General features: G+C 37.8%; 1 protein-coding gene across 1 annotated transcript in view; it reads right to left on the reverse strand.

Annotated features, from left to right (window-relative positions):
- TNKS (tankyrase) overlaps positions 1–13,876 on the reverse strand; it is a 165,290-nt gene that overhangs the window by 4,796 nt on the left and 146,618 nt on the right. The window contains exons 21-25 of the mRNA XM_003133396.6: positions 7,389–7,509; positions 6,090–6,187; positions 4,140–4,214; positions 3,380–3,485; positions 2,619–2,805 (exon numbers count right to left, since the gene is read on the reverse strand). Coding sequence (XP_003133444.2) covers positions 2,619–2,805; positions 3,380–3,485; positions 4,140–4,214; positions 6,090–6,187; positions 7,389–7,509 — 587 coding nt within the window. The remainder of the gene's footprint in view (positions 1–2,618; positions 2,806–3,379; positions 3,486–4,139; positions 4,215–6,089; positions 6,188–7,388; positions 7,510–13,876) is intronic.

Consider the following 13,876-nt stretch of genomic DNA (forward strand, 5'->3'; position numbering starts at 1 on the left):
GGGATGACATAAATAACAATAAAAGTGGGTTGTATAAAAAAATACTTAGCTTAAATGTATACTACTTGAATGAAACATAAATTGGGGCAGTTTTTAAGTATTATGGAGAAGAAAGACTGTTTGGGAAGAAAATGTATTACATAAATTAGAAGCTGGCAAACTATGGGCCAAATCTAGTTTGCCACCTGTTTTTGTAAATAAAACTTTATTGGAACATAGCCATACATTCATTTACATGTTGTCTGTAGCTGCTTTTGTATTACAGGGGCAGAGCTGAGTCACTGTGACAAGGACCATGGAGCCTGCCAAGCCCAAAATATTTACTATGTGGCCCTTTAAAATCAAAGTTTGCAAATAAAATTTTAACATTTAGTAAACATACATATATATTTTTTGGTCTTTTTTAGGGCCGCAACTGAGGCATATGGAGGTTCCCAGGCTAGGGGTCTAATCAGAGCTGTAGCTGCTGGCCTACAGCAGCTTCCTGCCCCAGGGCATTCTTGTTGATGTGGAGACAGGAGCTGCGAATGTGACCCACACCACAGCTCAAGGCAACGCTGGATCCTTAACCCACTGAGTGAAATCAGGGATTGAACCCATGTCCCCATGGATACTAGTTGGGTTTGTTAACTCCTGAGCCACAAAGGGAACTCCCAATATTTTAGTAAGCATTTAATAAACATTTTAACTAAGCCATAAGATAGGTCACGCTGTTAATGTAAATGGTAATTATCCAATCAAATTGTTCTTAGTAATGGAGTATGATCTTTGGATTGTGGCTAATCAGAGATATTACTGTAAGTCAAAATAGTGCCAGACCCAGTATCTGAGTTCTGCCCAGGCTGGCTTTTTCAGTGTGATGTTACTGATGACCCTCTGGGATGCTGTCTTGGCATCAACTGTACTCTCTTGTAGGTCCCAGAGGAAAACCTTTTGATCTGCATTAGAAGGAAGTTCCACGCTCACTGTGGCAGCACCTTGATGTCACTGGACTCTGCCCACTTGGCCCACTGCCATGGTTACTCCCAGTGTCCATATGTCATGCAAAGCTTAACCTGACGCCCTCACTTCCGCCTTCTGCTTCCTGCCCCAGGGCATTCTTGTTGATGTGGAGACAGGAGAAGGTGTGGAAAAGAGGTTGGTCCTGGTTCACGTCTGCCCACTGGCTCATCTTGTGCCTTGTGTGCGTCAGGGCAGATGGAGAGCTCCAATGTGGGGACACCAATGCCCTGCATTGGCAACACCAGATCCTCAACCCACTCAGCGAGGGCAGGGATCGAACCTGTATCCTCATGGATACTAGTCAGATTCATTTCTGCTGAGCTTCAATGGGAACTCCTTGTATGTATCTTATTTTGGTGAGCAACTGTTAATTCTCATCTAATTTCACTTTTTTTTTTTTTTTTTTTTTGATCTTTTTAGGGCTGCACTTGCAGCATATGGAAGTTCCCAGGCTAGGGGTTGAATTGGAGCTGTAGCTGCTGGCCTGTGTTAGAGCCACAGCAATGTGGGATCTGAGTCTCATCTTTGACCTACACCACACCTCACGGCAATCCTTAACCCACTGATTGAGGCCAGGGATCGAGACCACATCCTTATTGATACTAGTCGCATTCTTAACCTGCTGAACCACGAAGGGAACTCCTAGGTTCACACTTATTGCTTATTTAGCAGTTAGGTCTGAAGCAACAAAGGGAATTTCTGCATGTTTTAAGTCCTCGGGAATTTTTATGTGTTATTAACCACAGCGACCTTAATAGAAAGAAGTTTCCTTCTGGACGTAGGCCACCTGTCCTAGAATTGCTGTCAGTTACAATTTTTTCACAAAATAACTTAGAGGGGTAAGTTTTGAGGTGAATAACCATAGTAATTGCAAGGTTATATGGGTCTTTCTGAGGTTTCAACTAGATTACAAGGTATCTTATTAACTTGACTTTGCAAAAATAATACATCTGGTTAATTTAAAGAGAAATGCAATAAAGTGTAAGGCAATTTTTTGTGAAGCACAATTCTTTCATCTTCTTTTTTTCTAATAACAAGGAAGGAAATTGTCTTTTTTTCACTGACTTTAGAGTTTATTATATTCTCTCAAATTTCTGAGTTTAAAAACCCTATTTAAAAAGCTAATATTCATTTGTTTACTATTAATTCCCAAGTTATATTTTGAAGTTGGACCTCTCAAGGGTAATTACAGACCCTGCCTTAAAACATCACTAACAACATCAGAAGCAAATTAAAGATTCTATTTGTTTATGGAAGTTGTGTGTTTTAGTTCAAATGTGATTAGAGATGGAGGTTCTTTATACTACAGAAAAAATTCTTAACCTTGTTCTGAATCTGAAGCAAGGAAAGTAAGACCAGGGAGAAAACCAGGATGGAGCGACACTGTAGCCTCCGACTGGCTGACATATCCCTGGCTTCTACCACGGCTGTTCTCAGCTTGGCTGTCATCTTTCATCAGGTAAAGGACTGGTCAGCTATTCCTATCCAATCCCCAGAACAGACTGATTCATCAGGAGTAAAACTGAGGATTACTTGTAATTTCCACAGAGCCCGAGACTCTAATTTGGTTCATGTCCTGATGCCAGCAACCATTACACAAAAGGCAAGATGCTCACCTGTGACATATATAACATGACCGATCTTTGTGCGTGGGGCAGCCTGTTCCTCCTCCGATTCCGTAAACATACTGGTTGCTTTTAGAGGAGTTTTCAGCAAAATAAATCCCGGCCCCAAACATTCCTCCTATATATGCATGTCTCTCATCAAACCCTTTATGAATAATGGCATTAATGAAAGGAGAACCTAAAAATAGAAAGATAGATTAGTTTTGAGCACTTTTCTAGAATCTCAATTAGCTGCATACTATTTGTACTTGGCAGATTAATATTAATTAATAATGCCAAAATGAAAAGTTTATTTTGAAAGATGGTCTACTATACATAAATTATTATCATGTACTAGAATCTTATCGGGGATCCATAGTGTGTGCCAAGCAAGGGTGTTATATGGATTTTAGATAACAAGGGACAATGTGGCTTTGAAAATACAGATTACTTTACACCCAATCTTACTTTAAGCAGAAACAGATAATCTGATAAACTAAAACAATTAAGCTAAACTACAACAAAAATAGCATATCACTATCTAGATGGTACAATGTGCAATTTAAGTTCTGAAACAATTTCAGATAAATAATTTTTATTGTTTATGACTTGGAAAGGCTGTACTAACATGTAAGGCATTAGAAAGCTGGTACCAACATGTAGTTAAAAAAAAATCAAAATAAATCGTTTTTAACACTAATATAGTCAACGACATAGTCTACTTTACTGGAGTTTGAAAATGCCCAGGGAACTAATGGCTGCCCGACACCCACCGTGAAACAACATGCGCTCGTTATGATGGTTGTGATTCTCCTCAGACACCTCCTTTTGTCTGTGGCAGAATCGTTCTCTCAACTTCTTATTCACAACTTTTTGAATCTTTAAGAATAAGGACGAAAGAAGTGACTTAGTTAAATGTATGTTAATTGGCAGTGTATGATTTAAAAATGATAAAGTTGCCAGGTCAGTGTAATTCAGTTCCTACTCTGGCTTTTAGTGACCTAATTTTCAATTACAGTTTCTGTTTGTTATTCTGTACCAGACCTGGCTATACCTCAAAATCACCCAAGGACTTATTGAATTTCAGGATATAGGGGCCTATAAATCTGTACTTTTCAAAAAGCCCCCCAGGCAATTCTGACTGCACCAGTATAACTTCCACAGGTCCATCAACCCAAAGGCTAACCAATTCTCAACAGATTTTATGCATCTTCATGATGCCCCTTTGAAAAAAGTACACAGCAGTCATTTATCCCATGTTATGAATTAAGATACTGAGGTTAACAGATATGTGCATTTTGATCTAATTAATATTAATTCAATTAGACTGAAAATCCAGGCCTCTGACGCCTCTTTGAAATGGTTAACAGAACAGAATAGTAACAGAAATTACTATCAGCTATGGTCCAAATCTGTGGGTGAGCTGGAGTCTTATCACATATTTGCCTCACTAACACCAGTTGATCCAGCCTGTATCTGGTTTTCAGGTAAGCTGTGCAATCCAATTTTCACCCTGAAATTTAAAAAACTTACTCGAATGACATTGTATCTGTTGAAGATGCCGCCGGCATTACCACCATCTCTGTGTTCCCGAATTGTACTCTGCATCTATGGAACAAAATAAAATGACTTTCTGAAAATGTGTGCCATTGTGTGATTCTGAAGACATTCCTCCCATTGTTTTCAACATTTCAATTCTATTATACTGATAAGTCTAAGACTCAGCACTAATAGATAAATAGAAGTTTGCTATGAAATGATCAAGTTTAGTAAATAAGTATTTCTGGTGAGAAAATGGTCACAGACATAAACATTAAACTTCTGCATTTTCTATTTTTTTTAAATAAAAGCTTTGAAAGGTTTTTTCTGTAAACACAATGGGGTAAAATATCACATTAAGTCATCTACATGACTGTTTTATGTTACTAAGAAGCAACACTGTGATTAAGTCAAACTACATTTGCAATCTATACTGCAGCTTGTGGCAATGCTGGATCCTTAACATACGGAGCAAGACCAGGGATCAAACCTGCATCCTCCTGGATACTAGTTGGGGTCTAAACCTGCTGAGCCACAATGGGAACTCCTCACAAAGAATTTTTTAAAAAAATCAATAAATTTTTGTTCTCTAGGTGAAAAAATTTGTTATTATCTCTTTACACAGACCCAGGGCCATTGGAGGTAACATGTAACTGAGTGGAATAACTCTCTTCTGAACACTACTTATCCTTCTTCCACTTTCCAAATTAAGAATTACGATGGAAAAGTAAAATGTTTTAAAGACTTAAATATCTCATAGCATTGATTCAAATAGTTGATTCTCTATATCACCACTTTTTTTTTTTTTTTTTTTTTTTGTCTTTTGTCTTTTTAGGGCCATACCCGTAGCATATGGAAGTTCCCAGGCTATGGGGTGAATCAGAGCTGTAGCTGCCGGCCTACACCACAGCCACAGCAATGCAGGATCAGAGCCTCGTCTGTGACCTACACCATAGCTCACGACAATGCCGGATCCTTAATCCACTGAGCAGGGCCAGGGATCAAACCTGTGTCCTCATGGATACTAGTTGGGTTCATTAACCACTGAGCCATGATGGGAACTTCTATATCACCTCATTTTTGACCTTATTATCAGAATTTACTTCCTACTAGGAGAATGATTATGCAGTGAGACATGAGAAGACAGGATGCTTTCCTGATATACTAAGTATGAGCTGAAATGCTACCCTGGAGTAAAGTTCTTTAGTCCCTGGAATGGGAAAACTATGAGCACTAATTAAGAGGCAGAAAACAAACAAAAATGTAGGGATGTCTTTCTCTGCAAAACAGTGGAATTAGTTAGGAAGCTGATTTATTATGATAGTGCCATTAGGCACTTTGTTTATTATCTGTAAGAAGTGAGGCATAAGCCATCTGGAGAGAGAGAATCTCTGTGGCATCGTCTTTACCAAGAGGGTCATACAAACAGCCTCATTATGATGCTTTAAAATAACCGTGACTGCAGAAATGAAAGGTGACTCGAGTTATGGGGCAGTTTTCCTAAGCACACATGAATATTAGGAGTATTATTTTATAATCACATTTTATAACTTTGCATAAAAATAAAGATAAAAAGCTATTTGCTATCTTTGATGCAAAACTCTCACTCCTTATCAGTCTCAGGCAGCATTTTTAACAATATCAGAAAATAGTGCTAATAGGGTCCTTACTTGCATGAGTTTCAGGAAAGTCTCCTGAACAAAAAGATACATCTGGCCCACCTTTTGGAAACTGTAGGGTTATGCTGTGAAAGCAACATGGCATAGTTCTAATCCACAGAACTGTTTTAATGTTGGCAATATGCCACCACACTGGCTAAGGAGACAGAGTATCAGATAGGCAAGCGACCATAAGTCAAGGTAAGACAAGCTTACCTCTCTTGGAAAAAAGAGGCTTAACCACAGATCTCAGGAAAAGATAGTTAAAAATTCTGATATACATTACCTCTTCTTCTACTGACTGATATTCTTTATCTTCTGGAGCAAGATCCAGCAAAATCGTTCCCTGATTAACACAGTGAAAAGTCAAATAAGGATTTGTGCCTGGAGGAAAGAAAAATTAACATAATAAACAAAAGTCCATCTTATTCAGGTTCGATTTTAGGGAAAACTTTGTCATAAATAATTGATATTTTGGAACAAGTCTAAGGTATTTGCAATTCAAACGTAACATATAAGGTTATATTAAATAAGTACATCTAAAGACAAGAGAGGAAATGAAGATGTGTTTGGGGATCAATCTGATCTGTCCTTACAGAGGTCCTTATACAAACAGCAGGGCTCAACAATTATTTGCTGATCTCAACTCAATCATGAACATACATGGTTCTAATAACAAAAGAGAACACACTGTAATTACAATGTAGTTGGGTCTGAAATATAATAATTATACTCTACAAGAATAATCATCTGTGAGATGGCTTGAAATGCTACTTAGAACAAGTTTAAAATATAAAAATACATCATTCTTGTTAATTTCATTATCCTTGTTAATTTAGTACGGATAAATAAGAGTCAAGCTCAACATTTGCTAGCATTTAGTTTTAAGTCACTTTTGTAATTTTATTACCTCTGTAGACTGACTAATCCAAGTTGTTTTCTTCTGTCCCTTTGCTTTCCTATAGAAAAAGCACTTCTAACAGAGAAATGATAAACATGGAGGTATACAAAGGAGAAAGACAGGTGTGTAACAACGAAGTACACTGGAAAAACACTGAGTCCACAGTTGTGAGGGAGGGAGAAAGATACAAGATAGGGTAGGAGAGAAAGGTCAGATTATGAAAAGCCATGTTATGAACGTCTGGTTTTATCCTAAAAGCAACAGGATTCTACTGAATGATTTTCAGTAATGGAGTGATATGATTATACAGTCATTTTGAAAAGAGTCTTGTGGTTATCGTGCAGGGAAGGTACTAGAGAGGAGACAAAGGCGACTGTTGGAGATTAGCTGGGAGGTAGTTGCGACAGTCCAGGAGAGAGATGACAGTGACAAGGATTAGGTGACAGCAGTGGGAAAGGACAGAAGTACAGATCCCAGAGATATTTAGGATATAAAGCGCTGAGGAGAGGGAAGAGTGACTCTAATTTCCAGCAGACCAACTAGAGGGAGAGTGATGCCAATGACAGAGATGGGGGAGGCAGGAGGTGCCACCCCAGTCACACGCATGAGCTCTGGGGTCAGGCCACCCAATCAAGTACTTACCCTGTACCATTAATTCCTAAAATCTGTTTTTTAATAGCTTACCTTGTTGTCCACCCAAGAGTCTTTCCACTCCCTTGATTAATTTATGGCGGTGTCCATATGCATTGATGCCTATTTCTTTTAGTTCTTCATGACCCATATCAGCCAACACATCTAGTGTAATCTGAAAATGAAACAAAATTAATTGTTAAATCTTTAACAGTTCCTCAGATGATGAAAATTCTTCCATTTGTCTTTAACGCTACAGTATCCATTCAGTTAAGAAAATTCTTCTGTTTTCTTTATAAGTATGAACTTACAATCTTCTTAAAGTTGACTTGATAAATTTATCAGCTTTTTGTTCATCTGAATATACTCCTTACTTTGCTTTCAGTCAATGGGGAATTAAAATGGGAGAAACAATGCTACAGAAACAAAAAATGACCACTGCTATTTTTCCTTCTGAGTATTTAGTTCTATCACATTTTGCTTGCCTTAAGACACAAGAGGGAACAACCAATAGCTTGAAAATGGGAAAACTCCATATCCCAACATCCAGCCTTTAGCAAGAGATGAGCCGTAGGCAAAGGGAGAGGTGTTCAGCACAGTGAAACAGAATGTGGCAAAAGAAATTAACTTTAGGTAAATAGGGTTTAGATAAAGATAAGAAAGAACTTCCCAGGGAGTTCCCATTGTGGTGCCGTGGAAATGAATCCAACTAGGAACCATGAGGTTGTGGGTTCGATCCCTGGCCTTTTTACCGGGTTAAGGATCCAGCATTGCGGTGAGCTGTGGTGTAGGTCGCAGACACGGCTCAGATCTGATGTGGCTGTGGCTGTAGTGTAGCTCCGACTTGACCCCTAGCCTGGCAACCTTCATATACTGCGGGCGCAGCCCTAAGAAAGCCAAAAAAAAAAAAAAAAAAAAAAAAAAAGAAAAAGAAAGAACTTTCCATGCTAAGAATTAGTCAAGCGTGGGAAAGCTTGTCTTAGAAAATAGTAAGATTTATATCACTAAGTATTTGGTTAGATTACAGACCATTTTATATAGAAGTTATACAAAGAATTCCAATTTGGAGAAGAAAAGACAAAGTAGATAGATGGTTTTTAAATTCTTTTAAATTCACAGATCTAACAATCTCTGAAGCCTAACATACATTCTGTTTTTATACAAAACGTGGTTTTAAAATTTTGCTTATTCATCTCTGGATGGAGATGATTGACTTGGCTACCACGGCTCAAAATTGATTCCTTTGCTGACTAAAATAACTGTGACTCTACTGCCACCCAGTGGCAGTGTTCTGAATGCACAGGGTGAAATCTTGGGTGGCTACTACATTTCTTGAGGGATTAACTGTAATTTTCTGCTCAGAAGCTGGCCCTGTGACAATCCCAATACTACTTCACAAGATTAGCTTTCAATTTTCTCTTTCCTTGGGAAACCGAGAAATCCTTTGATAGACACCCTTTTCCCAACTCAAATGAGATATTTTAATCTATCCATCTCTCTATCTTTACACTTGAGCATGACATTTTAAAAAACTGACAAAAAACTGACAAATTAGGCCTGGAGCTTTGATGACTTTTATTGTCAGAACGAAATATTATATAATGAGTCTGATCTTCTCAGTAAAAAAGCATACATCATTCATTGTCTGGAAATAATTTACTGTATTGCTCCTAAGTGGCCATTTAAGAAATAATTGCGCCGTCGCACAAAATGGGCAATTCACTTCCAATCACCCAAAAGAAGTTTTTAGGAGAGCTTCTAAAAAGTGACAGTCATGAAACATACATATTTGAGAAAGACTAGTTTGCAACATGATAGGAGTCTTTACATCTTTAGCTAGATATTATTTTATTTTATTTATTTTTATTTTTGTTTTTTGGTCTTTTTGCCAGTTCTTGGGTTGCTCCTGCGGCATATGGAGGTTCCCAGGCCAGGGGTTGAATCGCAGCTGTCGCCACCGGCCTACGCCACAGCCACAGCAATGTGGGGATCCGAGCCGCATCTGCAACCCACACCACAGCTCATGGCAATGCCGGATCCCCCATCCACTGAGCAAGGCCAGGGATTGAACCTGCAACCTCATGGCTCCCAGTCAGATTCGTTAACCACTGAGCCACGATGGGAACTCCACCTAGATATTATTTTAATATACTTTGGAAACCACGCACAAGGTTTACTACATTACTGATACTCCATTTTTTTCCCTTCTAAACTTCAGATCAGATAAGGCTGACATAAAAGCAGGATCTCTTATCTATGTGGCAGCTTCAGTTTAAAGAGTTCTTAGCTTTTCTGAATTGATATGTATAATGTGTCTGAAAGAAGCAGAAAGCAGGTCAGCAAAACATAGTATCAGGTTCTAGAGAAGAAATAGAGAACATTTGATACATTTGTTCATTATATGGCTCCAATCATGGAATGAATATCTCATTTAATCCTTGCAATGACCCAAGAGATACTATTATGTCCTTATGAGGAAAATTAAGACTCAAAGAAGTTATAAATGTAGTACACAGAAGAGCTGAAATGTGTTGCCGTATCTGTCTTTCCCTTGCTTGTTTTTCTTAAAAGAGATGACTAGAAAGCCAAAATAACTAAACATTACATTTAGTTGCTTTGAGTTACATAGTATTCAATTTGTCCCCATATTTGTCAGCATTGCAACTGTAAAACCTTAAATGATAAAATAAACCAAAGAATTTAGATGTGTGTTCATTCCTTCATTCATAACAATATATTTAATGAGTACCTTCTATGTGCTGGATATTTCCCAAAAAAGTAACTAATTAAACATTTCATTTAATTCTAAAACAACTCACTATGGATCCGAAAGGTAACTGGTAAAAATTGGTGGTAAAAGAGTGAGGCCAGGGAATAAACAGAATACTACCGTATATAGATCATGCTATTTCCTCTACCAAGGAGATAAAATGTAAACACAAATATTTGGTAAAAGTTGGTAAATGTTTTGGAGGAAGCCCTATGGGAACTCTCAGGAGGGTTGGGAACAACAGGAAGGGGGTCAGGAAAGGTTCTTAGAAAAAGGTAATTCAGCTAAGAAGGGCTTGATCAGGAAGAGGAACAAGGGAGGGCTGTTTAAGACAAGGGAGTAACATGTGCAAAGGAAAATCAAGTGAGAGAACACAGAACATACGAGAGACTCTAGTAATAAAGTTCCAAATGGCTTGAGTATAATGTGTATATAGGAATAAAAGATGGGATGGACAGAGCAGCAGGCTAAGAGTAGATCTTAATGGGCTTTACACATCTAGTTAAGACAGTAACCAAGATGTCCAAGGACACCTTTTCAGCAGAGCAACACAGAGCTGTATTTTACGAGAATGGTGGTAAGAAGGGCAGATCTGGAAGGAAGGTGACTGTGAACAAGATGACCATGGGGTGGAGTGGGTTGGAAGAGATGAATCAGAGAGTAATTTCAAAAGAAGAGCTGACAGGGCCTGGTAAATAGAAACGGTGAAGAAAAAAAAAAAAAAAAAGAAGAATAGGAGTAAAGATTATTCCAAAATTCTGAAGCTGGCTGAATATGAGATTATTGTGTTAATAAAAGAAATGGAAATATCTGGAAGTAAAGCAGGCTAGTTGGATTTTAGATATATTTCTTCAAGATTCAGGGCTTTCGTACTGCTAGAAAATAGAAATATTTTTTCTGAAAATTATCTTTAAATGAACTCACTTAAAAAAAAAAAAAAAACCTTAACTTAGTTATACCCTGTAAATTTTAAGGTTGTTGGGCTAGTTATTTATATTTAGTACAAATTAAAACCAAATCATAATCTTTAAAGATTATCCATCTATCAGCTGAATCATCTTGCATATAAAGCCAATGCCACTTCAAGAATGTTACTTTAAGACAGGCTGCCTCTTGCTTCTAAGATTTATTCATTTTTGCTGGGGTGAAGCAAGAAAAATTGGAGTTTTAATGAAAAAGGCCTTTCTTTTCTCAGGCTTAAAAGGTTGCAGGTTAGAGTAACAGTAATTCAAACTAACTTCACAATCATATTCATAATGAATTCTTGAGTCTTTGTCTTTAGACTCTGAAATAAAAATTTATATGGTCACTTTTCATGAAAATATATAGGTGGACCATAAATATGTTCACAGGGAGTTTTCCAACTCACAGCATTTATGTTCCAGGAATTATAATGTAAATCAAATCAGTCTTTCTCACAGAAAAATCAGGAAGCTATGTTACAAAGGAAGGGCCAAAGTGACACTGGTACTGTACTTTACTAAAAAGGACATTGACAAATAAGAGACGTCTGAGAGAGCAACTGTGACGGTAAGAGATAAGGCTATGATGCTCTAAAGGAAGTCGCCCTGGGACCAGAAATAAAAGAACCATGTTTCCCACTCTACTGGGAGAGCAGTATGCGTTGGTAGGAACAGAAGCAGTAAGATACTGCCAAAGCAGTAAGATATTATGTGTCAAAGTGTCTCAGGAAACAGAATGACTCTGGCTTAAACTGAATAGACATGAATTAGATGGTACAATGCATACACCCTAACTCTTTCCCTCACCTCACAAATATCTTAACCTCATCACATATTACTAGCTGGATATAGAAAGTTAATGTCAGAAAATCCTCTGGGTGGGAGTTCCTGCTCTGGCTCAGTGGTTTAAGAACCTGACTAGTATTCATGTGGAGGCAGGTTTGATCCCTGGCCTCACTCAGTGGGTTAAGGATCTGGCATTGCCGTGAGCAAGCATAGGTGAAGACGTGGCTTGGATCTAGCATTGCTGTGGCTGTAGTGTAGGCCTGCAGCTGCAGCCCTGATTGGATCCGTAGCCTGGGAACTTCCATGTGCAGCAGGGGTAGCCCTTAAAGAAAAAAAAAAAAAAAAAAAAAAAAGGAAAATCCTCTGGGTAAGTAATGAAAAAGATCACAGAACTTATTACTTTACAACTAAAGGCTAGTCAAGTAACAATTGTTGTCAAAATAAAAACCTGATTGCTTGAAGACTGGGCCAGAGGACAGTCAAATACAGTTTGATACACAGAATGGCAACATCGTTTGTCTAGAGGAGAGGAACTCTGCTAGGTAATATACATTAAATGGAAGAGCTGACAGAAATTATTCTGGCAAACAAAAGGAAAAAAATCAATGGAACTCAGGACAAAACTGCAGTGAAAAAGAAAACAATGGAACCAGGTCAAAAGGACCAACTGTAAGACTAAACTATTAAAATCAATAAAGTGAGATAACCATGCCACAGGAAATCAGTTACAGTAAAAGAGAATATATAAAGTAAAAAAGAAAAAAATAATAACATTATGACGCAAACTGACTAAAAGAGTAGAAAGGTAAACTCTTGCAAAACAGTCAGTTGGAGTTATTTGTTTGAATTAGGATCTTCGTTTTCATATGCGAAATTTCACAGTTATTGAGGAAATGATTTGGGAAGAAGGGAGATGGCTGGAATACAGCTTTAGCAGAGGACATTTCTTTTAAAAACAGCCTTAATACCTTTGGGGAAAGGATAAGGGGAAAAGAGTCGTACTGTTTAGGATATTCTCAGGAGAAATCTCCAAACCAGAGGGTGATCAATGGTAGATGAAGCTTAAAGGAAATTATTATAGCAGTCTCTAAAATCCTCACCAATAGACAGAAGACATAACTGATGCTTCACTAAAGCCTATTTTAAAAACTGGCACAGAAGCATAAAACTTCCCAGCTACCCATGGCTCTCTTACACCCTTGGCTGTGCATATGATTTAACACTTTGGATTTCTGCAAGTACTAGATTTCACAAACAAAGCAAGTGATAGGTTAAATGCTTTAATAAGAATCAAGGTCTTCTTTTAGTCCAGTGCAACTTCAACCCAACTGTTTTCATCATTAAAAGTATTAACTATGAACTATAATAAATAATACAGAGAAATTTGGCTAAACAAAAACAAACAAACAACACACACACAAAAAAAAAAAAGAAAGAAGAAAGCAAAGAAAGGACATTAGAAAATCTTAATAGCATAATTGATAGGAAAAAAACCTGGGGTTTTTAATTACCTCTAAACTGACTATACACCTACAAAGAAATCAGAATGGGGCAAAGAGGCCAGTGAAGAATTTGGACACTATATCTATAGAAAGAGTAACTGAAAAAGGTGAATGTATGCCAAATTAGGAGAAATTTTCTAGGGGTGGATGGCTGGTTGGAAGGGTAAATCCATAACTTCTTAAAATGTAAGAAGGGCTGTATTGTGTTAGAGTGAGCTAAATGGTGGCCCTCAAAAAGATATGTCCATATTCTATTCCCTCGAACTTGTGAAGGACCTTATTTGCAGATGTAAATTCAGTTAAGGATCTTGAGATAAGAGATCATCTAATTACATGGGGAGGTGGTAAACTCAATGTAAGTGGCTTTATAAAAGACACACAGAAGAGAAGACCACACTTAAATGCAAGGTAAAGATGGAAGCAGAGACTGGATGGATTTGGCCAGAAGCCAAGGGGGCCTAGACGTTGGCAGAGACATGGAGCAGATTCTTTCCTAGAGTCTTTTAGGGAGTACAGCTCTGC

This window comes from Sus scrofa, chromosome 15 (genome assembly GCF_054392235.1).
Source record: "Sus scrofa isolate SSC_HxYL_T2T_F1_AM1 chromosome 15, Sscrofa_HxYL_maternal_Yorkshire_Landrace_v2.0, whole genome shotgun sequence".
NCBI lineage: Eukaryota > Metazoa > Chordata > Mammalia > Artiodactyla > Suidae > Sus > Sus scrofa.